The sequence below is a fragment of the Leptidea sinapis genome, chromosome Z (genome assembly GCF_905404315.1).
Source record: "Leptidea sinapis chromosome Z, ilLepSina1.1, whole genome shotgun sequence".
In the NCBI taxonomy this organism is placed as follows: Eukaryota; Metazoa; Arthropoda; class Insecta; order Lepidoptera; family Pieridae; genus Leptidea; species Leptidea sinapis.
Genome location: NC_066312.1, coordinates 24,339,095 through 24,361,082, shown reverse-complemented (window position 1 = coordinate 24,361,082; position 21,988 = coordinate 24,339,095). Strand labels below are relative to the sequence as shown.

The 21,988-nt window shown below is 35.0% G+C and overlaps 1 protein-coding gene across 1 annotated transcript in view; it reads right to left on the bottom strand.

Annotated features, from left to right (window-relative positions):
• Window positions 1-20,248: 20,248 nt before the first annotated feature.
• Window positions 20,249-21,988, bottom strand: part of LOC126978724 (facilitated trehalose transporter Tret1-like) — a 60,307-nt gene continuing 58,567 nt past the window's right edge. The window contains exons 13-14 of the mRNA XM_050827758.1: window positions 21,446-21,566; window positions 20,249-20,560 (exon numbers count right to left, since the gene is read on the bottom strand). Coding sequence (XP_050683715.1) covers window positions 20,480-20,560; window positions 21,446-21,566 — 202 coding nt within the window. The 3' untranslated portion in view covers window positions 20,249-20,479. The remainder of the gene's footprint in view (window positions 20,561-21,445; window positions 21,567-21,988) is intronic.

Sequence of the window (21,988 nt, the reverse complement as noted above, 5' to 3'; positions counted from 1 at the left end):
TGAAAATAGGTGACATTTATTTGATATGAGCTTGTTACAAATTATATTGAAAACGTTAGGTGGAAAGTAAAATTTACGTGTGGAATGTAACTCCTAGATTTTTACATTCACTATGGCTTTGGCAACCAGACACACAACACCCAACCATGGCCTTAACTTTTATAAGTTGAAAGGCATCCGTATCTCACACCAAATATGTTTCAAAACAATAAAATCATAAAAATACTATTCTCAAACTCGATGACATGAAAGATCTTTGTTTTGTGCCCCAAAATTGACATTGGGCCCAATAAATAAATGGGTACGCGATAGAGATGCAAGATCAATGGCTTTGTCCCGTTCTATCTCAGTCTTAGTTGTGTATCGCTTCTCTTTTTTATTTGTAATGAAGTTTCTGACACTACTTCTGTAGCGTTAATATTCTAAGCCTACAAATAAATAAAACACTAACCAAACACTGTCACTGACAACCACAGAGTAGCTTTGTTGTTTGTTGATGACTTCACAAGTTGAAGTCACAATTCAGATCACTTCTATAGAGCAGGGTTTTGATGATCTGTGCTGCTGACAGTCAGTGTCACGCACTGGTGGTCATATATATCTATTTATATCAAAATAATTAAGTATTAAACTCAATTAAAGTATAAAGTATGTGGTTAGGCACACTGTTTAACTTAATACCAATTATGTAATATTATATATCTACATCATAGAGTACTTGAGAATTGAATACCTACATTATGAAACTTGGTTTTTATGCTGATGGCCCCGAGTATAGGCATACTATGAATAAATGAAAATAAAGTACTTATTTAAGCTTATAAACACTGTCACAAATCTAGCAATGTCAGTAACTCAGTAATAAGAATTGGATAAAATCAGAATTATGCTAAGACAATATTTGTGTCACAACTCAGTTACTGTTAGTAAAAAAAATAAGGACAGATACCTATCTAATGCCTACCCACAAGGACGTTCTATACATATATAAAATGCACCTCAAACAAAATCAAAGCCGAAGTATGCCACAAATGATAAAGTAATACGCTTCGACTGCTGTTTTTTATACATTTCTGCGATTACTTTAGTTGTTTATAATATTATTGGTCAATAGGCAGCAATGTAAACACTATTTCAGTCAGCTGTATATTTTGAATTTAGAACCCGATTTGGACAGTGACATCAGTGGAGTAGCAATTAGGTATTTTTAAAGCCCAGATGAAAAAAAAGAGGGTTGCTATAAGTCTTATGTTCGTCAGTCTGTCCCTATCTTCCGATCAAGATCTGTTAAGTCGGAGTTTTTTTAAGTTTTTAATCAAAAATCACACTCATATTATAAAGGGGAAAGTTTTAAAGGAATTTGGATTTAATAAGTTAAAGTAAACTTTAATGAGAGAAACTAATACCATAATATAGTATTTTAATTTACTCAAAATAATTTGTTAAACTGGTTATTTAAATGATCCTTGAATTAAATAAAATTTATTTTTTATACTTAGATATTTATTTACTCATTTATTGGTTAGTTCCCAAACAACATACATGTATTAATTATTACAAATCACGCTAGATTAAGTAAAACATGATTAACATATACGTCAATTAAATGGAAACACTAATGATGGCGTGATATTTAACTTAAATAAATGTAGAGTTATATAACACAATAGATAATTTTATGCAAAATAGTGATACTTTCCGTGATAACGTGTAAATAGCACTTAATTTTTCACGTATTGTAAGCCGTTTACATTACACAAAATACAATATTGCTAATCCTTCTTCACTAGGCCTTTAAAATAAAATTTAAATTTTAAATTAAAATATAATTTAAATTTTATTTTGGAGTCGGTTGTATTTTTGTTAAAAAAAAAATATTTTTAGATTTTTTGTGAATCTGAACTACAATAACTAATTATTTGTCTAAATTTGTGTAGATTTATTAATTTTTGCAATTCTGCAATGAATGTGAGCGAACTGCAATTTTATTATAGTTAGAAATTCTGCCACCGATTGCACCCTTACTGTAAGTCGTTAAAGAGTTCCGTTGATTATGATCATATTCGACTACGACAATATGGACGTTACGGTACCTGACTCAAATATCCGAAACTGACGAATTGAGAACCTGCTCCTTTTTGAAGTCGGTTAAATAGAGCGTATCTATTGTTTTCATTTCCGACTGCGTCCTTTCATTTGTCCTATTCTGACAAGCGGGTCTTGTCTGGGGACTTGTCAATAATATCGTACCATATTTAATGAAAAAATATTCGTTTTATTAAATTACTTCCGCTTTTTGCATTTCAATCTTATATAACTGTCATTTTGAAGAATGGTGTGTATGGCTAATTCACATACCGTTCAGTGCCAAGAAAAAAAAAGAATGTTGTGGATTGATTACTATTCAAAATTCAATGTCAAAATAATTGAGCAGCATTCATAATAATTTGCACTAAGTAATTTAATTTGTAGTCCCTGTTTTAATGAATGTCCTATTAATTATAGGACAATTAATGGGAATTAGTAATTTAGTATTCTCCCTCACCCATGCTCACTTGCCTAGAGCAATCAGTTAGTTGAATGATCCAATACTATTTATATAAGCATATTTGAGATTCCACTGAAATACTATGTAATAAGTATAATCCAAGGTAAAATATTTTTTCTTGAAGAGGAGGACAAACAAGTTTAAGGGTTATCTGATGCTAAGTGATCAACGCCACTTACACTCTTGTAACACCAGAGCAATCACAGGAGTCGCATCGCCGGCTTTTATGGAATGGAAGTACTCTCCGTAGTTTTAACACACAATATATCATAATAATAAAAATAATTTGCCAATTATAATAAATTAGAAAAAAATTGAGAATGCATCATAGTTGCCTCAATTCTCTCTCTTCTCCAGTTGTTGTGGTTTTTATTTTATTATATGTATTTACTTCTGAGGCTGTGGCTCACTTTTTTGCTATCATATGGTGCTTTTCTGGAGTATTCTTACAGTGGTCCACCCAAAACTATCTTGATATGGCCAGTCCATATCATCAGTAAAATGCCTTGTGGTTGTGTATCCTAAGCGCAAAAATTGTCAGAATGATGTGAGGGTGTGGAATTGTATAACAAACAAACTTGTTACACTAAGAACTTTATTAAATGAAAATAGTAAGTTTTTTGTTGGGCAATGTGTATGCTTTTAGAACATGATCCCATAAAATGTATAATAATATACAAATGTCTAACAAAATTCAAAATTATTGTCATAACATTTACTTATGTGGTACAGTTAATATAACATGTTAAATGACTTTGTTAACCACACTCGGGGAATGGAACAGCCCGACTCTTAGGCTATTTAATAAAAATAATTGTATCTTAATTTTATTGCCCACAGAGTTTCTTGATCCTTATCTTTTCAGGTTTGAGGCAATTAGTTTCAAATGGGTAGGTATTAGTATTTTGGTGTTCAGTAAGTGATTTAAAAATCCTATTTGGAATATAAATACATAAATTTAAATAAGTGTTGTGGACATAGATGCTGCTTGATGTTGAGTTCTTGAAATGGACTGTTCCCATCTCTGCCCGCAGGTATCTGCAGCACAGAAGAAAAGGTCAAATACTAATGTTTACAAGATTATACCTTGAATTAGTCAACTTACCATCCTTATCTATGTATGCATTGAAATTTTTATATTATATACTATTATTTATATTATATACTATTTTATTTAATATTATATACTTTATTTTGCACAGACTAAACAATTTCTTTTTATTATATAATTATAACTTAATCATGTTATTTTATTATGTGGGTCCATGTAGACTAGAGTAAAAATCTCCTTTATCTCTACATATTTCCTATCTGTAGCAAGTCATTGATCATCTTTTTATTGATATTGATATATCCACTAAATTATCTGTCCATCCTCTCTTTTGATTTCCAATGTTAGCAAAGTCCATCAACAAGGAGTATACCAATCATGTAATGTGAAGTGATCACCACCACCCAGATTCTCCTGCAACAACATCGGAATCATGGGAGTGTTGCTGGCCTTATAGGAATGTATTCGCGCTTTCATGTAAAGTACATACATGATATATTGTCCTGAAACATCGAACAAGGTAACTTGTTCCACAGTTTGGATGTGTGTGCAGTAAGTGCCTTGAAAATTGAACTGTGAAGGAATGCCATAAATTCAGATAGTGATGATGGAGTCAAAGTTTGTGGCGTGTCGTGTGAAGGTAGAATTTGGAGGCTGGACTTGAGTCTCGACAAAGTGCTTGAGATCCCACTCCACATGTGACCGGGCTTGCGCTTTGCACACGTGAGTGCCACAATGGGGCCAACTTAATGAAGTATAGCTTTGCTCTATTAATGACCCGATGTTTCTTCGTAGCCAATTTGGCTTTGCCTTCCAGATGACCGCGTAATTGGCACTTGTTCGAGATTTCAAGACCCAGTCTTCCGATACTGGGCAAGACATTATGGGTAGTCTGTCCATTACAATGCAATGCCGCTTAGGATTCTTGAAAAACCCAAACATTCTGAGCGGCACTACAATTACGATCGTCACCTTGCGATATCAGATATTAAGTCTCATTTACTCTCTGCCTTTAGTCTCCCAGTAATTTCACTACTTATTTCAGCTACGGCGCCCTTCAGAATAAAATACAATAATCCTTAGATACCTACACCTTACTGATTCACGTCAGAAAAAGGCGCCGTTGTGGTACCCATAATCTAGCATCCTATGCAAAGGAGCATCATACAGGTAAAAGTTGCTTAGGAACCAGTTAGACGTGGGGAATTGCTGAGAGTTTCAGCAGCAACCGTCAGAAAATAACTGTACGCTGCGTCCCACGAAAGGACATAATATGATGGAAACTTCGACATAAGTGCCGTGTACCATAGACAATCGAAACCCTTCGCTATATCCAAATTACATATGCAAAGGAGCATCATACTGGTAAAAATTGCTTAGGAACCACTTAGACGTGGGGAATTGCTGAGAGTTTGAGCAGCAACCGTCAGAAAAGAACTGTACGCTGCGTCCCACGGAAGGACATATGATGGAAGCTTCGACATAAGTGCCGTGTACCATAGACAATCGAAACCCTTCGCTATATCCAAATTACAAACTAATTGTCAAACCGAAATCTGTCCTGTCGGTCACTGATTAATTGACTATTCCCTAGATTTTATGGAAAAGGTCAGCTGTAATAAGCCGGATCCGAGCTGTAACCGTTTTAGGGGATCGGATGGAAAAGATCATAGTTTTGGATTACATCATTACGATCTTTGCTAACAATATAGAAATCTTTATTATAAATCCTTCATACATTACTTAGTTCACTTAATTCTACTTAATATTATTATACTATAATAACAATACAAGTAGTGGAACATACACGACATTTTTCTGGACAAACAACACCAAATACATCAAAATAATTTTCAAATATTCACAATGCTTTTGAAAATAATCGCACCACTAATCCCGTAGGATAAGTAGTGTTTCTAATAGTTAATTAAAATATTTTATATTATTTTAGTTGTCACTAGCATTAAACTAGGCCGGGCCTGTATTTTAACACTAGTTACTTCCAGATACATTGTTTTTTTACAGATAGCTTCAATACATAAAAGCGTATATAAGAATTTAACTTATGGAAAAAAAAATTTTTTAACAGTTCTACGAGAAAATAAATAACATTTGTCTATCATACATATTATATATAGCGGTCAGTAATAAAATTGAGGGTATACTTAAAAACATTTGGGTTGACTACAAAGACTGTTGACTTGGGCTATTTTCATATAATAATATAGTAAGGTATTATTTATTGGGTTTATTTTGAACTTTTAAAGTAATCTATACTAATATTATAAAGCTGCAGTGTTTGTGTGTTTGTTTGTTTGAACGCGCTAATCTCTGGTACTACTGGTCCGATTTGAATGATTCTTTCTATGCTATGTTTTTTTTTCAAAATTAGGGATCCGTAATAAAATTGCTATTTTGTAACACAAGGTGTAAAATCGAAAACCTATTTTTGCGTGCGCTGCAAAAACTATTGACAATAGAACAAAATGATGTACAGGCTATAATATAGGCAATATTTTATTACTTATAAAACTATCGCGTGAATTATACTTTATATGGCAAAACAACGTTTGCCGGGTCAGCTAGTAATGTATAATAAAGTATTAAAGATAATAAATTTTAAAGATAAATATCTTTGCTAATGAATTACGACTGCACAAAATACACACAAGACAACTTAACGTCCTCGTCGACTTTTTAACATCCAAGGTAAACAGACCTCATCGAACATTTTTTGCCTCAAATATACTTCAGGCAGACTTATGTCACGCCAAATGTCTTACTGTGTCCAAAAGATCGGCTTTACCGTATACCAGGGTATCATGGAGCTGGTCTGTTTTCTCTTTATTCCTGACAATATGTTATGCCCACTTCCGTTTGAGCTGTAAAACTATTAGAATGCATTTCTTTACCACGTTTTGTTTTGAATATCTATGTTTCTTGTTTTATTTATTGTTCTGAGTTTGAAGACGCTTCTGGATTCATTAAGCTTGGGAATATGCAGGAGTTAATTAGGTATATATTTTTTCATTTTAAAGTTATATTTTTAATGTAGTAATGGGTAGACAGACAGACAATGGAGGCCTAGATAGCAGTAAAACTTTCAGCCTTTTAATTATGCGCAAAATAATATCGCTCACTCTTCGAAATATGTAAAACTTATCTCTTAATATTCAACGATTCATTAGTTTGTACACAAGATTGTGAATTCAAACGCGAACGAGTCTTGTCAATATAATTTATCCTGTAAATCGCCTCACTAAACAATAGTTTCAATAAACATTTTGAACAAGCGTCCATGTTCATGTTTACCATGTAAAATTTGATCATATAATTATGAATATGTTAATGAAACAATAATTTGCCAAACAACCTTCTGACTTTTCGTGTGTACAAGAATTTATTTCGTATTCTAAAGATAATAAAAAAAGGTTTCATTTTTCAAACAAATAGATAAAAAGAACAAAAATGTCTTGAAGTGGGTGACAATAACGTTTAACTATTCCATGTTAAAAAATTTGTAGGTTTTCTTGTAGGTAGTTACATTATCCCGTTGCTATTGGAGCGGAATAAAACGCGGCTAGTAGTTTTGGCAGTCCCCCCCTGATGTCCTGACACTGTCTCATGAAATTTGAAAAGACCGAAACAGGTAGAATTATGAAGGTGCGAGGTCAAGGCAATATGGCGGATTTGACGAATTCTCTTAATTTTTGCTGAATGGTCAAAGATATGTGTCATCTCGCGTTATCATGATGAAATACCACATCCTTTCTATTGATCAGTTCCTGCCGCTCATCGCCATTTATCAATCTCTTCGAAACGGTTCGGTTTCTAATTAATCCGATTGTCTCTCAATAAAAAATCGCAAATGAGTAGGTACACAGTTCATGATGGTTCCTTTCAGTGAACGGTTTCTCGTGTGGCATCCAAATATCGAGCCTTTAGGCTATTTATAAATAAAATAAAATAGTTCTATTCTCTACAACTTTTAGAAGTTTAACAACAGGGATTATCTAATGATATACATATAGACGTTTCAAACGAAGTAACTTATTACAGATCAGTCCCTAATTGAGGATGATTTGCATCAAAAAACAAAACAAAAATACACTATAATTGATAATCTCCTGATGTTTTAAGTGTCCGAAATGATCAACGCAAGCAGGACATCGAAAAAATACTTACAACCTGGATGCAAACAATTATTATTGATATTGTTCATTAGAACATAATTTTTATTTAAAAAGCCTTAAGGAACCTTGCTATTGTTGGTTCTTATAAGGTTCTTTAAAAACCGGTGGACCAGAAAGTACTCTATACAATATCATTGTAAACATTACCTACCTAGGTAAAGTATCTACCAGTAAAATTCATAATATTTCATATATTGCCTGGATGTCCCAGGTATTCTATAGATTGTCTAGGTATTGTATAATAAAGGTTCCTGAATTATGAATATTGCCGGTAGCATTATTCAAAAACTGCAGCGCGATACAGTGGTAATGAAAATTCAACCGCCTTATTCAAGGCCAAATAAATGTTTGAACCCAATTAGACCAAAGGGGTAGGACACATGGTTCCAAGAACATAGTTAACAATTATAGGTATCCTGTAGTGCGACCTTCTACGATAGTACCCTTTCGTAAAAGAATAGCTTAAGCGATTATTTATGAAAATGGGATTATATCTCTTCTAAAATTAACTATTTTCAATTCTCTTTTGTACTGTTATCGTTTTTACACTTCTATACTTACCAGCCTAACTATAGTCATTTATTTTCCATATGTGTGTCGTCGTACATCGTTTGACAGTATACAGTATGAAAAACATGCGGCGGTACTGTATAACGAAATAAATAAACTAAACAATATAACTATATGAAAAATCATACTATGAATGCAAGAAAATAATAATTGAGTGGATAAGGTTATTTAATTATGAAGACACAGAAAACCTACTTATAGTTAGGTACGAAATCTTTAAGTTTTCTTTCAAACTAACACTCACACCCACACACACACACCCACCAATACATACAATCACACACTCGTTCACATACATACATACACACACCCACAGGTGTATGTGAACGATCGACGTATCACACACAGCACATTAACTTAAGATTACAAATAAATAAATTTTTAGTATGTTATCAATGTTAGTAGATTTCTTTCCCTTAGTTAGTTAACTTGTTTATAATTACATCATATTAGTATGTTTTTGCTATGGAAGAGCTGTTTGTTTGTTGTTGTAGATTTGTTGTAATAAATAAATATTTGTATTGTATTTGCGTGTGTGTGTGTGTGACTGTCATTTTGATTTTTTTAATTTATAGCAAAAACACTATTTTGTTAGATAATAGGTACGGTCATTTTGAATAAGTCAATGTATATTATCTTATTTTGTACTTTGTACGACCGAATTTTGTACTTAAATAGTGAGTCAACACAGTTTGGGGTGCCCAAAATTATAACGAAATGAAATTGAAAGTCTTTTGACTTGGTAACAGAGATTTGTACAGAGTGAGAGATGCTTCTCATGCTCTCAACACATCGCAAACACTTGTACGCGCACATTACTGGAAATTTGACTTATATTTTGATGTTGTTGTACAAAAAAGTGTTGTTGGAGATTATAGATGTAAACTAGTTATGCGTATGTGGTTTCACATACGCAGATCATTAACGAATCCATTTTCCAACATGACCAACTGTCGATCATCAAGGCTACGCGATACATTATCAGCCATTGCCCACTATGGAATTGTAATTGTTGGGTTCTATTAAGGTAAGGAGATCCGATCCGGAGAGCCTCACCTCCAGTTTTGTCATCAGATCAGCTCGATGGTCACCACAATCACAGAATAAGCGAAAACGCGTGTATGATAAAGTTGTTTGCCTAGCACACCCAGCTACTTCCTATATCATTCGTCGGCTGCTGTACTTCCGAACCATACCACTTAGATACCTTATAGTTTAGAAAATACTCCCACATCAAAGGCTAGTAACGATATTGCAGACGTTAATGGGGAGCTTGTTTTTACTTTCAACGATTGACAAAACTTAAAATTAATCTCTAAACTGGATTACCATTATTTATAATATATAGGCCCCTTTAACTTTTTCAAAAGACGTACTTCATAGAACAGTACTTACGTACCATGACTTTTTCACTAGTGATCCCGGTTTCAAATCCCGGTAAGTGTACTACTTAATAGGTTTTAATGATGAACATGAATTTTTGTTGTCAGCGCATGGACGTTTATTATTTGTATTACATATATTTAATATTATATATATCGTTGTCGTAGCGACGCCTAGTTAAGTACCTACGTCATAAACAAAGAGATCCCGATGTTGTCCTTAGAAGCACACATAATATATAGATTTGTTATAAAAACTATAATCGTGGTATAATTTATTTTTTTATTTATGGAATAGGAGGACAAACGAGCGTACGGGTCACCTGGTGTTAAGTGATCACCGCCGCCCACACTCTCCTGCAACACCAGAGGAATCACAAGAGCGTTGCCGGCCTATAAGGAAGGTGTACGCGCTTTTCTTGAAGGTACCCATGTCGTATCGTCCCGGAAACACCGCACAAGGAAGCTCATTCCACAGCTTCGTGGTACGAGGAAGAAAGCTCCTTGAAAACCGCATTGTGGAGGACCGCCACACATCCAGGTGGTGGGGATGATATCGTAACTTGTGGCGTGTCGTGCGAAGGTGAAATTCGGCAGCAGGAATCAGGTTGAACAGTTGAAATTTATAATATATATCTTCTCTTAAATAAGGCCAAAGTAAAATAGATTTGAGAATTTTTTGACTGTGATTTTATTGTATTTACTTATACGATATTAATAAGAATGTCGTGATATAAAATACAACTTGAAAGCTATGCTTACCTTAATTTTTTTCACTTGCTTCATGAACTGATGGCCAGTCTTAATATAGCACCTAGGAGAAGTTTAAGCTGTAACCCCGAATGTCATTAGTCCCACCACTACACACGCTCTGAGCGCGAGCGCACGTCAAACCTGTTCGGAGTCCGTCTTAAGACTGACTACTTGGCAACTGAGTACTGACCCACCCCTAGTGGGGGCGGAAGGGTGGTTGCCAGGGCCGATTAATTTGGGTAACATTGATAATTGAAGTATTTACAAAAATACCTACAGTCATGAGGGTAACATTACGGACTTTGTGTTCTAGTGATAAAAACAACACAACTGTCGAAATAATCCTACTAATATCATCCCTTTCTTGGCGTGCGTCCGTGCAGAATGGTATGTCGCTGTCAGGCTTGCCCTGCATGTTTCAGTGTGACAACTGAAAAATTTTATTGAGACAAAACCATTAGATGCCAGTGCAACAGGCAACTACTCGTTTAACTATATTGTATGTCTTTATTTTTGTAACAACGAACGAGCGGAATAAACTCAATCGAGTTCCTTCCTCGTTCCTCTCAGGTCCTTTCAGGTCAGGTCTCAGTCATGTCTTTTCGAATGCGTACTTTGATAACGATATTCATAAGTGATTATGAAATATGAAGACTTCTTTGAATTGAAGATTACATTGTTTCTTTGTTCCAAAAAAAAAAAAAACGAAATGAATTTAAATACTAGTAGACCCGACAGACGTTGTCCTAAACGTCTTAAATTTGAAAAATCGGTCCAGCCGTTAGGAGGAGTTCACTGACACACACATGAGAAGGAGAATTATATTATATGGACGGAATTGAGAATCCAAACCAATCTCAAATTCACTGGAACACACAAAAAATCCTCAAAATCGGTCCAGCCATTTAGGAGGTAGTTCAATTGTGAATTGAAACCATTCTCGTATCCACCTGAAGACACACCAATCTCAAATTCACTGCAACACACAAAAAATCATCAAAATCGGTCCAGCCGTTTAGGAGGTAGTTCAATTGTGAATCTAAACCATTCTCGAATCAACCAGAAGACACACATAAAGTTTCATTAAAATTAATCCTAAACGGCTTTAGGATGAGTTCAGTTACAACAGACGCACAAAAGAAATATATACATTAAGATGATCATCATTGCCGAGTGAGTAACGTGGGCTCTATTATGTTTTATAAGGATGATCTCTCATTGTTTTCAACTCTTGCGGATAAATAATTTTCGTAAAGTCAACCAGGATATCTAAAACTTCTAGTCCTCCCTCATAAGCCACTTTGTCTATTCGTGAAAACCGTCCTAACTTCTTACATGTCCAATCCAATCAATCCGTTTCAAATTCCAAGAACACAATGCTTCACGATCACATATAAAGATGATGCCATTTAATATATAGGAACTTTAAAGCTCATTGGTTATTTATTTATTTGGTTTTAGGTCTACTAATACTTATTACAATAAAACTAGAAACAAAGAACTGTAGTAGGCATAGTACAACTACTACGGTATATGTATGGGGTACCTACTATTAAGTACGAAATTTCACCCCTACTTTTACGTTACTAGCTGACTCGACAGATGTTGTTTTGTTCAAAATAATAAAACTCTTGGGGCTGGATATTCGTAAAATCCGTTACCTTATCTGACCTCTAGGTACTCGGTGAAAGGAGTATTCCTACCAAATGTCAAGTCTCTACGCCTTACCAGTGCGAGGCTCCTTTGCACAGGATGTCGGCTAGATTATGGGTACCACGACGGCGCCTATTTCTGCCGTGAAGCAGTAATGTGTAAGCATTATTGTGTTTCGGTCTGAAGGGCGCTGTAGTTAGTGAAATTACTGGGCAAATGAGACTTAACATCTTATGTCTCTCTCTATACTAATATTATAAAGAGGAAAGATTTGATTGTTTGTTTGCATTGAATAGGCTCCGCAGCTACTGAACCGATTTCAATAATTCTTTCACAGTTGGGAAGCTACATTATCCCCGAGTGTAAAGGCTATATTACACTTTCAAAAAATTAGAAATCCGTACGGGAACGTACTGTAGGGTAATACGTACGCGAACGACGTCGCGGGGTATGAGCTATATAGAATAAGTTTTGTTATTTGTGCGATACGAAAGACGTAATGTATTTATTTTAAAGAATCTCTTATAAAATTCTTATTGAAACTGGTCAAGAAATAATGAATAATGCCAAAAGACAAGTTTCAACTGTTTAATGGTTTGCTCATTCGATAATCTATAGAATTTGTCCGCAGAACAGTTTTTCGTAAAGGTGGTACTAAGGACAAAATACTCTTAAATAATATCTACTCGGCGTCTGGAGATCTTTGCGTGGGCATTATCGATTTATAAAGCATTAAAATATTTTGAACTGTAACACCCACACACTTACTAAGCTATTCTATTTTAGAAAAGTCAAATTTATTTAAATTTAACTGTTTTCTGATTAACATTACTCTGGCAGTGCAGATAAATATTTAGGAGTTCGCTCAATGACACGCGAATCTCATTATCAGAAATAAATACTGATATGGTAGCAAACACTACAATTTAAAATATATACATATATAATACAAAAATAATCGTGAATATCCAAATTGAATTTCATAGAAAATACAACAATTACTATGCAACTAACAAACAACTTATTTGGATTTTTTTAATAATTAGCTATTTACAACAATTAATTTATAAGAAGGTAATGAACGTTTTTAAAAACATCATGAAGTGATTATATGCACTGATTTTTGATCACATGACATTATAATTGACAAATAAATATAAAAATGATACAGTACCTTGAGTTTTATTGTTGTTTCACTAATCCCGTATGTAGCTGAAATGGTTACAAAAAGAAAAACAACGTAATATTATTGAATCCGATCTATTCTACTATTAAGCCGGACACAGCACATATTATATTTCACAACGCACAAAATCAAGAGAACAATAGGTCTAAGACCTAACAACACAATGGGAGGAGCACATATCATAACAAGCTGGGGTTCGTTGGTTGAGCAGAAGGTAGGTAGGTCCTGGGATTGCTTATTCATTATCCGATCCAGAGCGGTCCTCATCATGATCTCGACGGCACAATACACACATGGATCGCCATCTCTTCTGGGCGTATATCATACCCCCTAGCAATAAGGTTATTTTATTCAGTTTCCAAATGGAGCGTTTGCAGCTGAGAGACACAAACAAAAGATTCTCCGGTGTCCGCGGCAGCTTCTTCAAATAATTGTACAGTTTGAGCAGCTTCTTAAGCTCAGCGAAAATAATCTCAAGTTCAATCTCAAACATTGTCGAACACTTTACTTCACTTTTCACTTGAACTCACAGGACGATAGACACTCCAGAGAGTGGAGGAGCGAATGCGTCACTCGCAACAGATTCCTCTTATTTATCGAAAACAGTGGGATCTTAACGTACCTGTTGCTACTTAAGCTGTGTTCAGACGTTGTTATATCGTGCTCCCATAAACATAATATTGTCAATTTATGTAACATTCGATTCAATAAAAACTTTAAACACTTTTTTAACAGTACGTTATATTTTTATAATTTTTTTAGATAAATATTGCTTAAAATCCCTTCCACCCCTTTGAAACTCCCTTCGTGCCATATTACTTTATGGCATAGACATAATATATATAAATAAACAATAATAAAAAAATCATATACGATATTAATATTAAAATATAGTTAATAATTTAATAAAATTTATTATTCTATCATAAATATGATACGTACCTACATCTTCAGATTCCATTATTACATTAAAAGTCTCTCTTGGTTAACGTACTTATAACACTAACGAGTGCCTTCGACTTCGCGCGAATAGATTTCGTCTATGTGCCGCTGATAATTGTATTAGATTTTATTCAGAATTGTATTAGTAATTATTTTATATAGGTTCCGCCTTTATTCTAATCTTTATTTTAAAATCAATATATAAAAATAAATTTGTAATTTCCATCATGGTTTTGCAAACCAGTCGTCAGAAAGATGGTTATATATAACAGTGTTTGACATTTTAATTCGCTTATTTTTTTTGTTCGACTGGAATTCAACATACACGATATCAAGTGTCGCTGAACTACCACCAGAAGTGAATCCCAATTTGCTCAGCCAATTTTGAGATTAGCAATAAACCCACAAGACAGAATACAAAGGATGGGTTGCATAATATTCATAGGTTTAAATAAAATTGTTACATTAACGTTTACAGTAATGCTGAATTTAACATAGACTGTGGTAAATTTTGCACCATCGTCCATCGTATTACTTGGCATAATTAAAGTTAAAAGTAAAAATTTAAGTCAATATCCAATATTTATTTGAAACTCTTGACAAGTCACTATTTAGCTATTAAACATTAACAATAGCTTTAACCGGCGAAGATTCAAAGTTTACGGTTAACAGTTAAACTTATACGTCTTCTGAAAATTGTCAAATGGTGCAACATATTGTTTGCCTAACAATTACTTTAACATATTTGTTATTGCTAAAGTTAGGTGATACAATCCAGCCTAATTATTTTTTGGCTTCGGTTACAGCCTTACAGGTAAGTTCTTAACGTATAATTTATCTATACTAATATTATAAAGTGGAAAGATTTTATTGTTTGTTTGTTTGCATTGACTAGGCTCCGCAACTACTGAACCGATTTGAATAATTCTTTCACTGTTGGGAAGCTACATTATCCCCGAGTGTTATAGGCTATTAGGGATCCCTACTAAAAGTCCAGTAATGTTTTCTTTTTTTTTTATGAAAATAAGGGACGAGACGAGCAGGACGTTCAGCTGATGGTAAATGATACGCCCTACCCATTACAATGCAGTGCCGCTCAGGATTCTTGAAAAACCCAAAAAATCTGAGCGGTACTACAATTGCGCTCGTCACCTTGAGACATAAGATGTTAAGTCTCGTTTGCCCAGTAATTTCACTAGCTACGGCGCCCTTCAGACCGAAACACAGTAATCTTTACTCATTACTGCTTCACGGCAGAAATAGGCGCCGTTGTGGTACCCATAATCTAGCCGGCTTCCTGTGCAAAGGAGCCTCCCACTGTAACCCAAGGTGTGAATATGCGTACGCGAACGACGTCGCGGGGGAAAAAAATAATATTTAAACGTACAGACACGGAATGCTTACAATTATTATTTATATAGGTAATAACCGACTTGTTGACGACAGCCGCTGACCCCTCTGGCTGGTAGACAATGTATTATGTACCTATCGACCAGATACGCACTCATTGTTTAGATAAAGAGTTCACATTACCACACTTTGTTATATTTAAGCTTTGTCTGTATATATCTACTTACGTACGTAATGGAATGATTAAGTGATAGTCCACTGTTAACTATGATTCAATGAATCACTTTGAATTTATAAATGTTGCTTATTTAATCAAAACAAATCTTGTAACTATATTTACAATACTACGACTACATAAAATTAAAACTATCATTACGTGGAAGCGTACCAAGAATACTGGCAGCATTACCGCGTTGGATAGCAAGGCTGATCCGTTGACCGAAATAGCTGCCAGCGCTTGGGTTTCCAGTAGCCTTATTGAGGCGCGAAGATAGTATTTTGAACATTCTCCGCGCCTCTGGGCTCCACGGGCCAAGTGTCTCGACACCAAACGGCACAAAGATGTATGACTCACTGAGACCAACATATTTGCGACGCTTGCTGTCTTCGGCAGTCGAAGCAGCAGCCCCAGCACCAACTGACGTAACTTGGACATGAGAAGGAGCCAGAGTGTCGACGCAAGTAGCGTCCCACACCAGCGCCCTTCCCCGTGCCCAAGCACCCAGCGTCATTCCATCAGGACGCTTGCCATCGCGGCGGGTAATACCATTTGGCTCTAAAACAGCTGGTATATTAAGAGCGGCAAATGCCCTGCGGATGACTTCATTAATGCTGGCGTGACGACTGATACGGCCTGATTTTAGGCAGGATAACCCGTGGCGTCCAAGAGCATCTACCTGAACGCCACATCTACATTGATGTGGTTCATTCAGTTTTATACCTAGCCGGAGTGATACGCATATTGACAATGTCATATTGTCAAGTAGCGTTCCAATCGGCGCAGAAGGCAAGGCTTGTAACCAAAATCCCGACTCATTTTCTGTCACGGCCAAAAGACGAGCACGCTCTGTTATCTGTCAGTAGATGAGATTAAAAGATCATCAAAGGCTGACTTACAAAGAAGTGCGTCCCATGCTTTTTGACACATTAAATCGTCTGGAAAATTTTGAATGTTTGCAATATTTAGCCAAGCATTGTTAGCTTCGTTCAAATACACAATCTCTGAGTTACCTGGTACATGATTAACAATTCTAGTAACCAAAGGCTGCGCACTATGAACTGAAGATAGAAATGCTGGTAAGGCAACGCCCGAAACTTTGCGAGTACCCAAACTACCAAACCGTATCGGTAAAGAGGCTTGAGACCATGCACGATCTGTAAACGCGCAATTCAAAACGGTTTCTAAAATATTTTTAAGTGAAATATCAATCACATCAAGCAAATTTGGAACTTTCCATAACGGGCTAGACCTTAAGAGGTACGTAAATTTTGGAACAAATAAACAAGACCGAATAATAGTTAAGGCCATATGAGAATTAATTTTCAATAATCTGTCCGAAACGTTATTAAATTTTATTTATAAATTGTTTTCTACTTTATGAAGCGAGTTGAAGAAGTATATTTTAGCTATATTTGTTCTTTTATAAGGTTCCTTAATTCAGTGGTTCCTAGCTGGTTAAGGGAGGCAATGGATAGCCCATGCGTCATGCTCGTGTAAGGGTGAGGCCACTTGAGGTGGCTTGTTGATCCTGTTATCAGTAACTCAGCTTTATGTTGCAAAAATTATCTTATTATTATTATCTGATATATTTATAGTTATATTATATAGCTTTATTATCGTTGTGTTTATGTAATCTTCTATTTCTTCTAAATAAAGCTGAACTTTTGCCAAAGTGGCGTTCAATGGTGAAAAATATAACTTTTGACAATCATAACTGTAATGTTTTAACGTAAATAATAAATCATTTTTTGCAATAACATTATATACATAAACGTCATTGTTTTTTGTTTTCATTTCATGCAGGGAACAACGACTTCTGATTATCAGAACCCAATAGATGACCTCAGGTGATGAAACCAGAAACACTTTCTTACTCAACGTTCTGAGACCTCAAGAAAACATAGCGTTGATATAAAACGCATCATATTATATCAGTTCTTCAACTCGTTGCCAGCTGATGAACTTCTACGTATTTGATCACCCAGCATGTCTTAGGCACGGTATCTACCAGAGAAAAGGAGATGTATTTTAACAACCAATCAGATTTCGTTATATCCACATCTCCTCTCCCCTTAGCTTCGATGGAAATGGATCCAGCGGAGAGAAAAGGAGATGTCTCATTTTTTTTATAGAATGTTGTGCCGAGTACTGCTATCAAACGGCTCGACAGACCGGAGAGTCGTGTAGACGGGCGTGATGACGTTTTCCTTTCGGAGACATCACTCAACTGATTTCGAGCTCGCACCGCTCACATGTCCTCTCCGCTTTGGTGGATACCGGGACTAAGTCAATCACGCTGGCTCACTGCAAGTTGCTCAACTTCACTCGCAACTTTTTTTCCTCTCAGCTGTGTGTACATCTCTTCACAATGTTTCCTACACCGTAATAGCGTTGAATAAACGTTGAATGAATAAATCGGAAACACATTTATAGTTCTGATGAAAATTGTATGAATGAAAAGAGTGAATTGGTAAAAATAGTAAGGAAATAATCTGTGTCAGTCATCATCATCATCAGCCGGAAGACGTCCACTGCTGGACAAAGACCTCCCCCAAAGCTTTCCACGGCGATCCGTCCTGCGCTGCCCTCATCCAACGTACGTTTAGGGTTCCGTAGCCAAATGGCTAAAACGGAACCCTTATAGATTCATCATGTCTGTCTGTCCGTATGTCACAGCCACTTTTTTCCTACACTATAAGAAGTATATTGTTGAAACTTGGTAAGTAGATGTAGTCTGTGAACCGCATTAAGATTTTTACACAAAAATAAAAAAAAAATCAATAAATTTTGGGGTTCCCCATACATAGAACTGAAACTCAATTTGTTTCCATGAAACCCAAACTGTAGGCTATCTATGGATAGGTCTTAAAAAATGAAATTCAGGTTTCTAATATCATTTTTCATATATGATGTACATTACCATGTAAACTTCCACTGAATTAATGGTTTGAACGAGATCTAGTAAGTAGAATTTTTTTAAATACGCCATAAATCGTTACAACGAACTATAAAAACTTTTATATTATGCAACTTGCTGCTACGGAACCCTTCATGGGCGAGGCCGACTCGCACTTGGCCACTTTTATTACGTTCGTGTGCGCGTCCACGCAGACACAAATTACATAGAAAAACAGAAGTCTTTATTTACTATGTCTTAATATCTATAATTAGTCTATGTCAAGTCATAGTCAAATAAACTTACTGAATCTATCATATTATGTTCGGAAAAAGTAGGCCTCGTGAGAAGAACGTACAAGAAACTATTGAAGTACTCTAACACTTCTAAAAACTGGTCTTATTTGTAGATAAATTTCGATTTAGGCTAGAGAACTTTTGTATGGAAATAAGACAACTTACGTTTTCTCTCAATAATGAATTTAAACACAATATGTTGTGCCTGCATATTTTAATAAATAAATGGCTTCCGACCAGATGCATAACTTTACGAATGCGTTTTTCGAGATAGCGTGGTATAAATGGAGAACAGTGTACGTAAGATTATAACGGCCAATTTAAGTTCAACTCAAATCGATATCTTCGAACATATAGCTTAGAGTTCAGCTTAGAGTGCATTGATAAAAAATCACACATCGTTACTTAAATATCATAATTATAAGCAATAGCTTGTCGCGTTCAGAGATGGAGGTAGGGTCGCGGTCAAGGCTAATTTGCAAATGATTCTTCTTATTGGTGATTTTTTATGTATCTGCTTGCATATGACGTTGATGACGTCACAAAAATTATGACACAGAGTAGACCTTGTTTTGACACAGAACAACTTTTCGATTCGTCATGTCGGTCTGTATGTCTGTCCGTCTGTGACATCACAGAACACTTTTCTCCGAAACTATAAGAACTATTCTGTTGAAACTTGGTACGTAGATGTATTCTGTAAAACGCATTAAAATTTTCACACAAAAATAGAAAAAAAACTGAAGGCCTTAAAAAAGGATATTTAGGTTTTTAATATCATTTTTTTGAAGTTTGCGCGAGAGACACTTCGAAAATGGTAAAATGTGTGCCATGCCCCCCCTGTAACTCCTAAAATAAGAGAATCATAAAACTAAAAAAAATATATGATATACATTACCATGCAAACTTCCATCGAATGTTGGTTTAAACGAGATCTAGTAAGTAGTTTTTTTTAAACGTAATAAATCGTAAGACGCAATTTACCTTTCATTCAATCAACTGAAATTTAAAAAAATAATACATGCTGTTACGGATTCTTTCATGGACGAGTCCGACTCGCACTTGGCTGATTTTTATCACTGTGGGCCCAATTATAAAATCACACCGACGAACTTACGGTAATTACCTAATACAAATAATATTTAATTCTTATCACGTTTTTTTTTATTTTATTTCACTCCAAAGTAATATAATATAAGACAGAGTACTAATAGTAAAACATATTTAATAAGGTATTCCATTTATACATATATTGAAGTTAATAACATATAGGTATATAGATGCATTAATTACCTACTATTGCACTGATATATATACGTAGTATGGTGTTTATTAGTTTGAGTTTAGTACGTATAAGGACATAGCTGGTATATGCCTGTTACTCCAATGTTGAGAAACTTGTTGCTGCTTCTTGAGTGGGTTTTGACCACCGATCGTCACTACAGCCGGGTGCTACTGTTGCTCTCATTCTGGTTAGTATTTGAGAACGCTGGGTTGATAACTCCAATCATCACCTTTTTCTGAAAATAAATAATTACTCACTTATTATTCAAACAAATCAGCTGATATAGATTACTATAATATATCACGATTTGAAATTTTTTAAATACCAGAACTGTATATCGTTTGTGCATTGGAATTTACTAATGGAAAAATAAATCCTCTCCAGTCCTCCAGTCTTTTGTCTTTTAAAGTTGAGTGACGTTGAGTTTTACGTATTACAAAACAAAGTCCTCCGCCGCGTCTGACTGTATGTATGTTCACGATAAACTCAAAAAATACTACACCGATTTTCATTTTGTTTCTACCAATGGATAGCATGGTTCTCAAGGAAGGTAGTATATAGTTTGTTAAGTTTTTGTATACATATTTGTATATATTTACGATATTTGTTTGATGTGTCGGAAAAAAATAAGCCGTCTCGGAGCTTTCAACGAAAACGCTGTCTAAGCCCTTGGAGATATACTCTAATTCTGAAATATACACTGAGTGACTGACCAACGCACAAAAATCTTCAGAAATACAAGATTGCTCTAAAAGTTTACGAACATCCAGGGAAGTTTCTGACCTTCTGGAAAGAGCTTTAGGAGAGGAATAACTGGGCAACCCTGCACACGAAAAGGGCCTAATTGAGGTGTATAATTACGGAAAGAGTGCTCCCACACCATATCATACCCTACCATACTAGCCAAGCTAATTAAAGTTAGTGGTGGTGTTCCCTGGTGTTCCCTTTTACATTATTGTTCAAATACTCTAATTTTATTCTTGTTGTACCAACTTCAGGTCTATTTTTTTAAATCAATATGATAAGTTTTTTTTACTTTCGATAATTTCTCTGTATTGATTTCGTAAAACAATAATTATTTATTTATATTGGAGATATAGCTAGAGTTTGTTTAGCAGACCTGAGAGCGGTAAATGCTGTTGGATAACCTCTTGACTCCTGCGAAGTGATCCTCAATATCATTCAGCTTCTTGCCTTCAGTCTCCGGCAGGATGAAGTAGAACGTAATGCATCCTGATATACTGAAACAAAACGATTGTTTTACAAACATCGCGTCGCCCGGAGCAGTAAAGGCAAAGTAACATAACGCTTTAGGGTATAAAATAAGGAATTCATTCTTTAAGAAAGACGCATGCTATTTCACATACCTGTTTATAATTACAAATAAACATATGTCAATATTTTTCAAAATCTTACCCATAAAAAGTTGAATAAGCGTTTTATTATTTTTTCATTTCGAGCGATTAGACTGGCGGACTAAACAATTCATAATTTCTATATTATTGAGATAAAGTTTATGACGGGTTCGTCATGTCTGTCTGTATGTCACACCCACTTTTTCCCGAAACTATAAGAACTATACCGTTGCAACTTGGTAAGTAGATGTATTCTGTGAATCGCATTAAGATTTTTACACAAAATAGAAAGAAAAGCAATACATTTT